The sequence below is a fragment of the Aquarana catesbeiana genome, linkage group LG06 (genome assembly GCF_042186555.1).
Source record: "Aquarana catesbeiana isolate 2022-GZ linkage group LG06, ASM4218655v1, whole genome shotgun sequence".
NCBI lineage: Eukaryota > Metazoa > Chordata > Amphibia > Anura > Ranidae > Aquarana > Aquarana catesbeiana.
The window spans coordinates 298,029,935-298,042,772 of record NC_133329.1 but is presented as its reverse complement, the minus strand read 5'-3'; the positions used below and the strand labels follow the sequence as shown (position 1 = coordinate 298,042,772).

The following is a 12,838-nucleotide window of genomic DNA, read 5'->3' as shown; positions in this document are numbered from 1 at the left end:
GAATACCGGTATACAGAATGTGCCTGCTGCATGCCTGTACCAGACTTTTTGTCTTTCATTGCCAACTATTTATTTGATTTTTGCCTCTAGATACAAACAATTCTCTTCCAGCTCGTGCTACTCCAGAGTCTTTATATGGCCCACGTACGGATGAAAGGAGCAGTGCAAGGGTGAATGATTTGGGTAAATATTTCTATTACTGTATTTTCATTGAGGTTGCATTTGTTAGTAAAGGCAACTTTTCACTATGTATCGCAAGCACTTTGTACTGCGTGTATGTTTGTTGTTGTTTTTATGCTACGGAGAGTGCATGTTATCAGTACCTGTCCTAATGCCTATGGGTGGCACAGTGGTGTAGTGGGTAGCACTCTCACCTAGCAGTAAAAAGGGTTGCTGGTTCGAATCCCAATCTCGACACTACCTGCCTGGAGTTTGTATGTTCTCCCTGTGCCTGTGTGGGTTTCCTCCGGGTACTTCAGTTTCCTCCCACACTCCAAAGACATGCTGGTAGGTTAACTGGCTTCTGTCTAAATTGGCCCTAGTATATGTCAGTTAGGGACCTTAGATTGTAAGCTCCTTGAGGGTAGGGACCGTGAATGTACAATGTATATGTAAAGTGCTGTGTAAATTGACAGTGTATATATAGTAAGTACCTTAAATAATAATAATGTCAGGGGTAGGTTCTGTGGCCTTCAGCTCATTTTACCTCTCCCCAACTGGAGGGGTTTCTATTCAGGAGAGTCCCTCACCAAGTACTTGGAAGACCGGCTTTGGCCCCTAAGGAGCAGTGTCTACCTAGCTTTGGCCTAGGTAGACCATTGGGGTCAGGAGCCTTGCGCCCCGGGGAGATTCAGGGTCAGAGGCAATTTCTATTTGAAGGTTTGGCTATTTCTATATACTTTACACTTTTATATCTGCTGTGATTTTACAGTTCATATTTTTGGTTTACAGGGGATTTACTTAGCACTGCACCAAAAAAAAACAAAAAACGTACTTTTCTCCATGTAAGCAATGTAACAAAAAAGTGGCTCTGTAGCTAGGCTATAAATATTGAAGTATTCGCATATTTTTAAAATTGGTAAAAACAATTTAAAACAAGCTCTCTCTAATTAATGTAGCTGCAGACATTTTGGAACAATTCATTCTTAAAGTAGAGCCAATGACAAAATTTTATCCTGATTTTACAGTGCAGGACAAGGGTCTGGTATTCATATACCATGGATTATATGCTGCTACTTTCAGGTTATTGGACACTGGAAAAAAACTTTTGCTGGGACCACCCCTAGAGTGTACCTATATAACCACTCCAACTCAGTGAGGCTCCAGTGTTTTGCTAATGTCCTTGGGTCATAGATCTGTTCTTCAGAGAAGTATTGAAGTTTTTTTCATCTGAATTTTTTGTTAGCAATCTAACTGCTTATTGCCTTGTGCTACCTAGCCGTTTCCAGATCGGTCGCCCTTGGTGTGTACTTCCGAGACCATACCTGAACACCATTCTGTGAGAACATCATGTAATATTTAAATAAATATGTATAATGGCTGCGCTTAGGGCAAAAAATTGAGGTATGCAGCCCCCCTGAAAGGAGCTTCCCTAAGGATCCTTCAAAAGAGTTAAAGATTATTCACAATGGGGTATGGCGCTCCCTATAGGATTATATGGGATGAGCAGCTACAGCGAAGGGGGAGGTGATGGGGGGGGGGGGGGGGGGGGGGTTGTTATCCCTTTGTGTCCTGATGTGTGATAGTGTAAGCTATACCAAATATCTAAATGAAGTTTACAAAAAACCCCTAGTGGTGGTTTACGGTAACCACCAGTAAGTTGTGCCAATATAAGCAATCTTAAGTGATAAAAAATCATAAAAAAGTGAACACAAGAATATAAAAGGTGTAAACTAAACACCTATAATTGTGATGGGATTTCAAAGAAAAACCACCATATAGTATAGTGGTCTGGCATTGAACAGAGACTTAAAAGTGCACCTCTGCCTAATAATACAAATATATACAAATAACACCAAACAAATTGTAAATAGTGATCATAGTCCATAGGGTGATACATTTCTGCAAAAAAACAGTGTTCAAATTTTATTCAAGCAAAACCGTGACTGGGGTGCTTTCAGATGTTCTTAGTGACTTTTGTGCTCCCCCTCAAGGGTCCCCACTCACTGGATCCAACAACCCCAAAGGGGCAAATAGCATATGATTATCTCCTCCACGATCTCCTCACCACCGCGATCATATAAGGCGCCCAGGGTAGTCTCCGCTCTCCGTATTGATGATTAGATTATATTCATGGTAGCTCCCTCATAGAGAAAGGAATATAAGTGTAGTAGGCACGTTCAACTTATGGTATCTGTACCTTGATCTGTGGTGTATCTGATACACTGTTGTTGGACTTTTGTATTTTTATCTTTTATTTTTAACTTTTAATTAGTATTGGTATATTTTTATTTTATCCTTACGGTTATAATATGGAGATTTGTCAATAAATTTTACCTACTACACTATGGGAGCCTTATATTCCTTTCTCTATGAGGGAGCTACCATGAATATAATCTAATCATCGATACGGAGAGCAGAGACTACCCTGGGCGCCTTATATGATTGCGGTGGTGAGGAGATCGTGGAGGAGATAATCATATGCTATTTGCCCCTTTGGGGTTGTTGGATCCGGTGAGTGGGGACCCTTGAGGGGGAGCACAAAAGTCACTAAGAACATCTGAAAGCACCCCAGTCACGGTTTTGCTTGAAGAAAATTTGAACACTGTTTTTTTGCAGAAATTTATCACCGTATGGACTATGATCACTATTTACAATTTGTTTGGTGTTATTTGTATATATTTGTATTATTAGGCAGAGGTGCACTTTTAAGTCTCTGTTCAATGCCAGACCACTATACTATATGGTGGTTTTTCTTTGAAATCCCATCACAATTATAGGTGTTTAGTTTACACCTTTTATATTCTTGTTTTCACTTTTTTATGATTTTTTATCACTTAAGATTGCTTATATTGGCACAACTTACTGGTGGTTACCGTAAACCACCACTAGGGTTTTTTTGTAAACTTCATTTAGATATTTGGTATAGCTTACACTATCACACATCAGGACACAAAGGGATAACAACCCCCCCCCCCCCCCACCTCCCCCTTCGCTCTAGCTGCTCATCCCATATAATCCTATAGGGAGCGCCATACCCCATTGTGAATAATCCTGTAATATTTGCTTCGGGCACTATGGATGTCAGTTCCTCACCTTGGCACAAAGTGCAGTGTTTGAAGTTAACTGCAGGGTGCTATACAGGTCCAGGGCCATGATTCATTTGTATGATTCCCAGAGCCTGAAGACTCTTTCGGGGTATACCCACTATGATGAGCGAAGCCTGGACTTTAATAGACTCATCAGGGAATAAACTAAGAAAGGGTTTCTCTGTTTATGAATTCTGTTTCCTGGATTTAAACACTGTCTGCAGGTCATAGCACACTATGCGGTTTAGTGGGCAGAGGTTTTCAGTGTTATTAACTTTTATTGTGACAACCACTGACATTTGTCGCTAACGCTTCTTTGGGAGCACTTTTAAAATTTGATTTTTTTTCCCTCCTACCTGGACTTGGTCTCAGAAGGAAAAGGCCTCGCTCCTCCCCAGTTGATGCATTTTTCACCTGTTCCGCCGTGAATACATGCAGTACGTTGCTGCATTCCTATGGCCATCTTGGTCAACACCTAGGTTATAGCAGATTCTCTGAATATGAAATTTGTTGTTGGGCAGATTAAAAGACACAAATTGCGGTACAATTGTGGCAAAAATGCACTACGTGCTTTTCTGCAGCTTCTCCTTTTGAAGTCTATTGAACCAAAAACGCACCGTTTTGCTTTTTAAAAAAGTTCCTAACCCTTTCCAAAAATGCATGAAAAAAGCATAGATGTGAACATCTCCCATAAGAAACCGTGTTAAATGTACTGTAATGCATTTCTGCAAAATGCAATAAAAAACGAAAAGGTGTGAACTGAGCCTAAAAAACTATACGTCCTATTGGCTCCTGCCATTTCAGTTCTTAATAAACACCTTGCAATTTCTATTGCGGATGTTCCCTCTAAGGATTCTAATGACAGGCGTTTTGAAACTCTCTTAAATGCCTTATTTGTTCATGCAGGTCCAGCCCTACAGTTGGCAATTGCTTCCATGTTTATTTGCCAAACTATTGCTAACTGGTTAAGTCGCATGAACAGTGATGGGGAACTTATCTTTGAAGACCTGCTCTCTTAAAACAATATCATTTGATGCCTTCAGCCCTATAGTTTTATGTTGATGCTCTTGAGAATGTCATCCAAGAAGTTTCAAGAATCTCTCTTATCCCTGTGCACATCCACAGGAGTTTGTGGCTAAAAGCCTGGTCTGCTGAACATCCCTGAAAGGAACATCATCTACACATGACATTTGATGGTAAGAACTTCTTTGGGGAATCCATTGACCAATTCATCAAAGAAGTTACTGGGGAAAAAGTACTCCTACCCTACAGGAAAAAGCCTAAATCTTCTCAGCTGTCTAGCCGAAAAACCAAGGTTTAACGCTTACTTTGGTCACAAGACCTGGCCCACAAAGCCTTCTCAGAAGCCCGCTTTACAATGAAGGGGCAACCCCACTCCTCCGAATGGGATGATGTCTTTTGCCGTTTGCACCAGTGTGAAACCGAGAGGTCCTGGACCTCTGGGTCCAATCTGTCATTTTTAAAAGGGTAAAAATAGAGTTTTCTATCTCCCTGCTTTTTACCACCCAATTTGCCAACTTCAGACTAAGGAAGGCAGATTTGATAGCTGCCTTGCACTATCTTCAGGCACAAATAGTGACTGTGCACGTTCCTTCAGAAGAATAGTTTCAAGGTTTCTAATCAAACATCTTTACAGTCCCAAAACCAAATAGAGGCATCTACCCAATACTGGACTTAAAATCCATAAACAGATTTCTTTCTGTTCTAATTTTCTGGATGGAATCTCCAAGATTTGTCATGGTTTCTCTTAAGCAAGGTGGGTTTCTTGCATCAAGGAGAGGGTCCTAGTTCGTAGTACCTAAAAACAGGGTGACACTGTAGGTACTTTGAAAAATTATGCCAACGTCCCCAAAATTGTAAATGTGACCAAATGAAAACTAAAAAAAGTGGGACTTTAGGGGCACAAGGATATTTAAACTACAAAAACATGAGTATAGTTTTTAAATTTTATTAACAAAGTACAAAAAGCAGACATATGGGTTTAAAAACAATTCCAACTATATATAGAACCTTATTTCATACACCAAATGGACCCTATCCTGCATTAACCAATAATAGCTCCTGTATCTATTGTATACACTCCAACATTCAAAATTCAAAGGAAAAGGAAACCTTCCCCTAAACAAGTAGTGGTTATGAATGTGGAACTGGAATTGAATGGAGTTGCAGGTCTGGTAGTCCAAATGGGATGCTCTCTATCTGCTCAACATGTTTCACGTTGCAGAACGCTTCTTCAGGAGATAGAGGTTCTGTTAAATATACACGAAAAAAGAGAAAGGGGTATCACAGTACTAGTATTTGTACAATGCTATCAAAACATAAACATACAAAAAATATATATACATGTAAAACCAGGTATTATGAAATTTCACCCCCCCCCCCCCGTGGGGGCCCATGGAGAAAGCCCTATAAAAGATAATGGTCTCCCTGGGATGAGCGGCACAGCTACTAATCTCCACATAGGGACTATAGATCTAAGCGATCTCCTATGACCATCAGATATTTAAAACATATTAAGAATATGCAAAGGACACATGAATGGTGCAATTAGCACAGAGTATATGCAAATTAGATGACCTAAGTCACCCCCATTTGGTGTGCCGCATTGTACAATAACATCATTGCTGGACAATTGGTACATAAAAATACGAGGGTAAATACAGAGGCAAATATATAGTTGGAATTGTTTTTAAACCCATATGTCTGCTTTTTGTACTTTGTTAATAACATTTCAAAACTATACTTATGTTTTTGTAGTTTAAATATCCTTGTGCCCCTAAAGTCCCACTTTTTTTAGTTTTCATTGGGTTTCTTGCATCAGCACACATAAAAGATGCCTATCTCCATATTCCTATTTGCCCATCACACTGACGCATTCTGTATTTTGCTGTGGGAGACCTGCACTTCCAGTCTGTGGCATGGCCATTCAGGCTCTCCTCTGCATCCAAAGTGTTCACAATTACTCTGAGTTCATAGAAGAGCCAGAAGCAAATCGATTGCCTCCCGCTGAAGGAATCCTCAGTTGCAACTTTGCCAATGTCCAGAAGACTATCCAGTTCCTTCAAACCATTGACTGGATAATTAACATTCTCAAGTCTGCTCTCCAGCCCTCTCATCGTCTGGATTACCTGGGCATAGTCTTGGACACAGCCCAAGCCAGAATCTTCCCCTCAGGAGAAGATTGCCTTCCTAAAGTCCAACTCTTGGACGCTCTGGTCACAACACTTCTCAATTTTCTTCTGCATGAAGGTTCTGGGCCTCATGATGACCACCTTCAAGGCAGTTCCCTTTACCTAGTTTTACACTAGAATGCTTTCAAGCCAACACCCTCAAGACATGGAACAGACATCCACATTTTATGGATTTTATGGCTTCTGTTTAGGTAAGTAAAGATATCCCTGGCATGGCAGATCTCCAGTAATGCCCTGGATTTGTGAAAAGCATTCCTTCACAGGACAGATGCATTTCTTGCATGCTGGGGCAGAGTTTACAACTTCCTAATCGTTAAGGGGACATGGTCCCTACAAGAGTCCTCCCTATGAACATTCTGGAACTGGAAGCCACCTGATTGTATCTTTAACATTGGACAATGGGATAATGGCTACAAAGGTGCAGTTACACTTTAAAGTGGAACTCTAGTCTTTCTGTAAAACATCTATGCACTCTAAAAAAAATGTTTTTAATGTTTTTTTTTTTTATGAGCAGGCTGGTGTTTTCACAAGTTCATTCTCTTCTGCTAAGACTAGTCAAGTTCCTCAACCCCAAACTTGCTCATCCACACTATATTGCCAAAAGTATTGGGTCACCCCTCCAAATCATTTGGTGGAGGGGGTATTTTGGTTTGGTGTGGGGTTGTATTTCAGAGTTGGGCTTGCCCCCCCTAGTTCCAATGTAGGGAACGCTTAAGGTGTCAGCATACTAAGACATTTTAGACAATTTCATGCTCCCAGCTTTGTGGGAACAATTTGGGGATGGCCCCTTCCTTTTCCAACATGACTATGCACCAGTGCACAAAGCAAGGTCCATAAAGACATGGATGAGTGAGTTTGGGGTCGAGGAACTTGACTGGCCTGTACAGAGTCCTGACCTCAACCCAATAGAACACCTTTGGGATAAATTAGAGCGGAGACTGCGAGTCAGGTCTTCTCGTCCAACATCAGTGCCTGACCTCACAAATGCGCTTCTGGAAGAATGGGTAAACATTCCCATAGACACACTCCTAAACCTTATGGACAGCCTTCCCAGAAGAGTTGAAGCTGTTATAGCTGCAAATAGTGGGCTAACTCAATATTGAACCCTATGCACTAAGACTGGGATGCCATTAAAGTTCATGTACGTGTAAAGGCAGCTGTCCCAATACTTTTGGCAATATCATTTGTGTGTATCACCTTGTTATCTTAAATAATGACAACTTTACTGCCAAAAAAACAGGTCCATAGCAGTAATGTAAAAGTTTCCCTGGTCAATAGGTTGTGAACAGGTGTGAGAGGTGACGAAGTTAAAAAAAAAAAATATGTGGGGAGAGCCATATTATAGGAGCACAAAAAGTCTAGTCTGATTATAGTATATATATAATAACTTTTCATATATTAAAGTACTGTTTTTTTGTATTACACAGTGACTTTAAACACCTTTCACAATGCTGCACAAGCTGAAGATAATCATATCAGTGCGACAACACCAATTTCTCAGAAATCTTCCTTGCAGGTAATCCCCTTGACAGTCATTGAATGCGAGTATTATCAGCAACACCACCTGTTTCACTGTGTTCAAATGTTTAATACATGGTTCATGCAGGGTCTAAAACTGAAATCACCATAGAGTAAAAAGTATACATCCCCTTAAGGCCTTAAAGTGATTGTAAAGTCTTGTTTTTTTTTTTTTTTTTAGTTAAAAATAATAAACCTGCAATGGCATTGATATGGGGGTGTGGGAGGTGCGGACTGCACCCGGGTGACACCCTTCAGAGGGGTGAAACCAGAGCTTTTTTTTGGCCGACGATAGCCCCTTATGCGCCACTCGCTGCTTTCACTTCCACTCAGAACAGATGACAGCGTCCCTGTCCCAGCGGTGTGCACAGTCCTCCCTGTCCAGCAGTATCCATATAAGAGAGGGAGGGGGCAGGGGATGTGCACGGCAGATCCACTATCAACTCAACTATGTACTCCACTATCCCGGCAGCAGCTCCTAAAGCCCATATGTGCAGACTGCACACCCTCTGTAAGTTGTAGCTGCTCTTTGGCAGCAGCCCCTCTGTCTCTTCTTCTGGCCTGTGAAGCATGCAGTACTTAAATTTGCACCCTGTACAGAACTTTTGAGGCTTGCACGCTGTACATAGCGATCCTTGCACCCTGTGTACATAGAGAACACCTGTGCCTTGCACCCTGTACATAGCAAACTTCTGAGCCTTGCACCCTGTACATAGCGAACTTCTGAGCCTTGCACCCTGTACATAGCAAACTTCTAAGCCTTGCACCCTGTACATAGTGAACTTCTTAGCCTTGCACCCTGTACATAGCAAACTTCTGAGCCTTGCACCCTGTACATAGTGAACTTCTGAGCCTTGCACCTTGTACACAGAGAACTCTGGAGGCTTGCATCCTGTACACAGAGAACTCTGGAGGCTTGCATCCTGTACACAGAGAACTCTGGAGGCTTGCATCCTGTACATAGAGAACTCTTGAGGCTTGCACCCTGTACATAGCGATCCTTGTACCTTGTACATAGCGATCCTTGCATCCTGTACATAGCGATCCTTGCAACCTGTACATAGTGAACTTCTTAGCCTTGCACCCTGTACATAGCAAACTTCTGGGCCTTGCACCCTGTACAAAGCACATTCCCGAGTTCTGCACCCTGTTTGCATCACATTCCTGAACGCTGCACTGAGTATGTAGTGCAAATACTATGCACTCATGGTATTTAACAATGCCTTTGTAAGGCCCTCCTATTTATTTAACTGACTGTTACTAAATACACACTCACCTGTCCCATGGTCCAGCGATGCAGACGCCCGAAGCCCCCGCCTCCCCTCGGCATCACTAGTGTGGGCACCCGGCTGTGACAGCTTGCGGCTTCACAGCCAGGTGCACACTGTGCATGCGCGAGTCGCGCTGCATTTCATGAATGGCCGAGCAATCTTCTGGGACCTGTGATGCATCCCAGAAGATTGCAGGGAGGGGGGAGAGGAGGAGTTGCCTAGGCGGTGGGAGCTGGGTACCTTTCAGAACTAGGTACCCACTCCGCCCCCCATAAATGACATGCCAAATGTGGCATGTCAGGGGATTAGGAGTACTTAAAGCGGAAGTTCCACTTTTGGGTGGAACTCTGCTTTAATGCATAGAATGCATTAAGATAAAAAACCTTCTGCCTTTACAATCACTTTAAGGCAATATTTGTATTCTATTATTTGAATAATTATAATAAATACCTAGTGGGGGCGGGGGGCACCTTCCAATGGGGCCCACGCATGCAAAGTATGCTTTCTCCATTCAGTCCTATAGTGTGAGTACTCTGCTACAGGGGTGCCTGTAACTGGCATAAACGTATAACTACCTTTAGTTATAGTTTAAAAATAAACAATGTTCCTAGAATTACTGTATTACTGTGAAATGTATTTATTTTTTTACTGAGATATCGTGGTCTATTAGACCCCTGATGTCTTTTCTTATAGAAAATTGAACACGATGCCCATTTTGTGGGTACATAGAAACAGTCCTGTGGCTGTAGAGCCAGCAGTCAGTTTGTAAAATGTACATGTAGTACGTTTAAATGCCCGCTGCTGTGGACACATATTATATTATGTTTGTGGCAATGAAAAGGTTAAAGAAGAATTCTAGTTTGATGTAAGACACGTCCACATTGTTAAAGAAAAGAAAATATCTATATTTTCGGTGGGTTTTTAGCCAGTTTAATGACTTCACAAGTCTTTCCTCCTCTGAGGATATCAGTATGAGGACACCAACGTATCAGAAATCTTCCTCACAGGTAATTCTCTTGGTAACTACTGAACGTGAGTATTCTAAACCCCACCACCAGTGTTTCATTGCGGGTGGTAAAGGGTTAAATACAAGGGTCATGCAGAGTCCACAGCTGATACAACCCTTTTGAGGCAATGTTTGTATTCTAGTGTTTGTGGGACTTTATACCTAGAGGGGACCACCTTGTAATGAGGCCTACGCATGTACAGTCTTTATTTCATCCTATAGTCAGTCTTTTTGTCTGAGCTCTATATATAACGATATGTGTATATATATGTGTGTGTACTGTGCGAAAAAATGCTGTAAATTAAGAATGCTTTCAGAAATAGAAGTGTTAATAGTTTATTACCAAAATGAAAAGTAAATGAACAGAAGAGAAATCCAATTGAAATCAATATTTGGTGTGACCACCTTTTACCTTCAAAACAGCATCAATTCTTTTAGGTACACTTGCACAGTTTTTGAAGGAACCCGGCAGGTAGGTTGTTCCAAACATCTTGGAGAGCTAACCACATACAGTATCTTCTGTGGATATAGGCTGCCTCAAATCCTTCTGTCTCTTCATGTAATCCCAGGCAGACTCCATGATGCTGAGACCAGGGCTCTGTGGGGGACAAACCATCACTTCCAGGACTCCTTGTTTTTCTTTACACTGAAAATAGTTCTTAACCACTTCCACTCTGGAAGATTTTCCCCTCCCCTTCATGACCAGGCCATTTTTTACGATATGGCACTGCGTTGATTTAACCACTTAAAGTGGTGTTCCGGACGAAATTATACTTTTTAAATAAAAATACCCCTATAATACACAAGCTTAATGTATTCTAGTAAAGTTAGTCTGTAAACTAAGGTCTGTTTTGTTAGTTTATAGCAGTAGTTTGTTATTTTATAAACTTGCAGCAGGCCGTGACCATCTTAAGTGTGGGCATCTGAAGCCAGACTGTATTTCTTCCTGGATCTCATCCTTGCAGATCTCGCACATGCTCAGTGCAGCACAAGCAGTGTAATAGGTTTTAGGTAAGGTTTCCATAGCAACGGCAGTGTCAGAGGAAGTTGCTGCCCCTTCCCAGAAGGCATTGCAAACAGGAAATGATGCGATGGGCCACGGCCAGGGAGGAGGAAGTGAAAAATGAATACAGCAGATATACAGTAAGTGCTGAGAAAAAAAATTTTAAAATATCCAATTCGTTTACAGTGCACAGTTTAGTGAGGGATGCTGAAGAGTTGTAAAAGTGGGTGGAACTCCACTTTAAGCCCCGGACCATTTGGCTGCCCAAAGACCAGAGCACTTTTTGCGATTCGGGACTGCGTTGCTTTATCTGACAATTGCACGGTCGTGCGACATGGCTCCCAAACAAAATTGACGTTCTTTTTTTTCCCACAAATAGAGCTTTCTTTTGGTGGTATTTGATCACCTCTGTGTTTTTTATTTTTTGCGCTATAAACAAAAAAAGAGCGACAATTCAGAAAAAAAAGCTATATTTTTTACTTTTTGCTATAATAAATATCCCCAAAAAATATATAAAAAAAGTTTTTTTTTCCTCAGTTTAGGCCGATACTAATACTACATATTTTTGTTAAGAAAAATCGCAATAAGCGTTTATTGATTGGTTTGCGCAAAAGTTATAGCGTCTACAAAATAGGGGATAGTTTTATGGCATTTTTATTAATAATTTTTTTTTACTAGTAATGGCGGCGATCAGCAATTTATATCGTGACTGCAACATTATGGCGGACAGATCGGACACTTTTGGCGCTATGTTGGGACCATTCACATTTATACAGCGATCAGTGCGATTAAAAATGCATTGATTACTGTGTAAATGTGACGGGCAGTGAAGGGGTTAACCACTAGGTGGCGCTGTAGGGGTTAAGTGTGTCCTAGGGAGTGATTCTAACTGTGGGGGGGAGGGGCTATGTGTGACACGACACTGATCACCGCTCCCGATTACAGGGAGCGGTGATCAGTGTCATTACGCAGAACAGGGAAATGCTTGTTTACATTAGCATTTCCCCGTTCTTCCTCTTCGTGAGACGATCGTGGGTATCCATGCGGACATCGAGTCCGCGGAACGCGCGGTCACGCTCACGGAGCTCCCGGCGGGCGCGCGCCCAAGAGCCGCCTCTTAAAGGGCAACGTACAGGTATGTTAATCTGCCTGTACGTGCCCTTCTGCCGCAATATATCTGCGTGAGGCGGTCAGGAAGCAGTTAACTGACAATTGTGCGACACTGTACCCAAATAAAATGTATGTCCTTTTTTCCTACAAATAGAGCTTTCTTTTGGTGGTATTTGATCACCTCCTGAGGTTTTTATTTTTTGAACTGAGATTAAAAAAAACAGACTTTTGAAAGTATAATATTTTTTACTTTCTGCTATAAAAGATTGAAAAAAATCAAATTTCTTGATAAATTTAGGCCAATATGTATTCTCCACATATTTTTGGTAAAAAAAAATCCCAATAAGTGCATATTGATTGGTTTGCGCAAAATCTATAGAATCTACAAACTGTGGGATATTTTTATTTATGTATTTTTTTTTTACTAGTAATGGTGGCAATGAGCGACTTATAGCAGGTCTGCAATATTG

At 41.4% G+C, this 12,838-nt stretch overlaps 1 protein-coding gene across 2 annotated transcripts in view; it reads left to right on the top strand.

Moving 5' to 3' along the window:
• KANSL1L (KAT8 regulatory NSL complex subunit 1 like) overlaps nucleotides 1–12,838 on the top strand; it is a 206,986-nt gene that overhangs the window by 119,241 nt on the left and 74,907 nt on the right. For both annotated transcript variants that reach the window (XR_012244986.1, XM_073633544.1), the window contains exons 9-10: nucleotides 91–183; nucleotides 7,888–7,976. Coding sequence is in view for 1 of the 2 variants with exons in the window: in XM_073633544.1 (XP_073489645.1) it covers nucleotides 91–183; nucleotides 7,888–7,976 (182 nt within the window). In the remaining variant the exon portion in view is untranslated. The remainder of the gene's footprint in view (nucleotides 1–90; nucleotides 184–7,887; nucleotides 7,977–12,838) is intronic.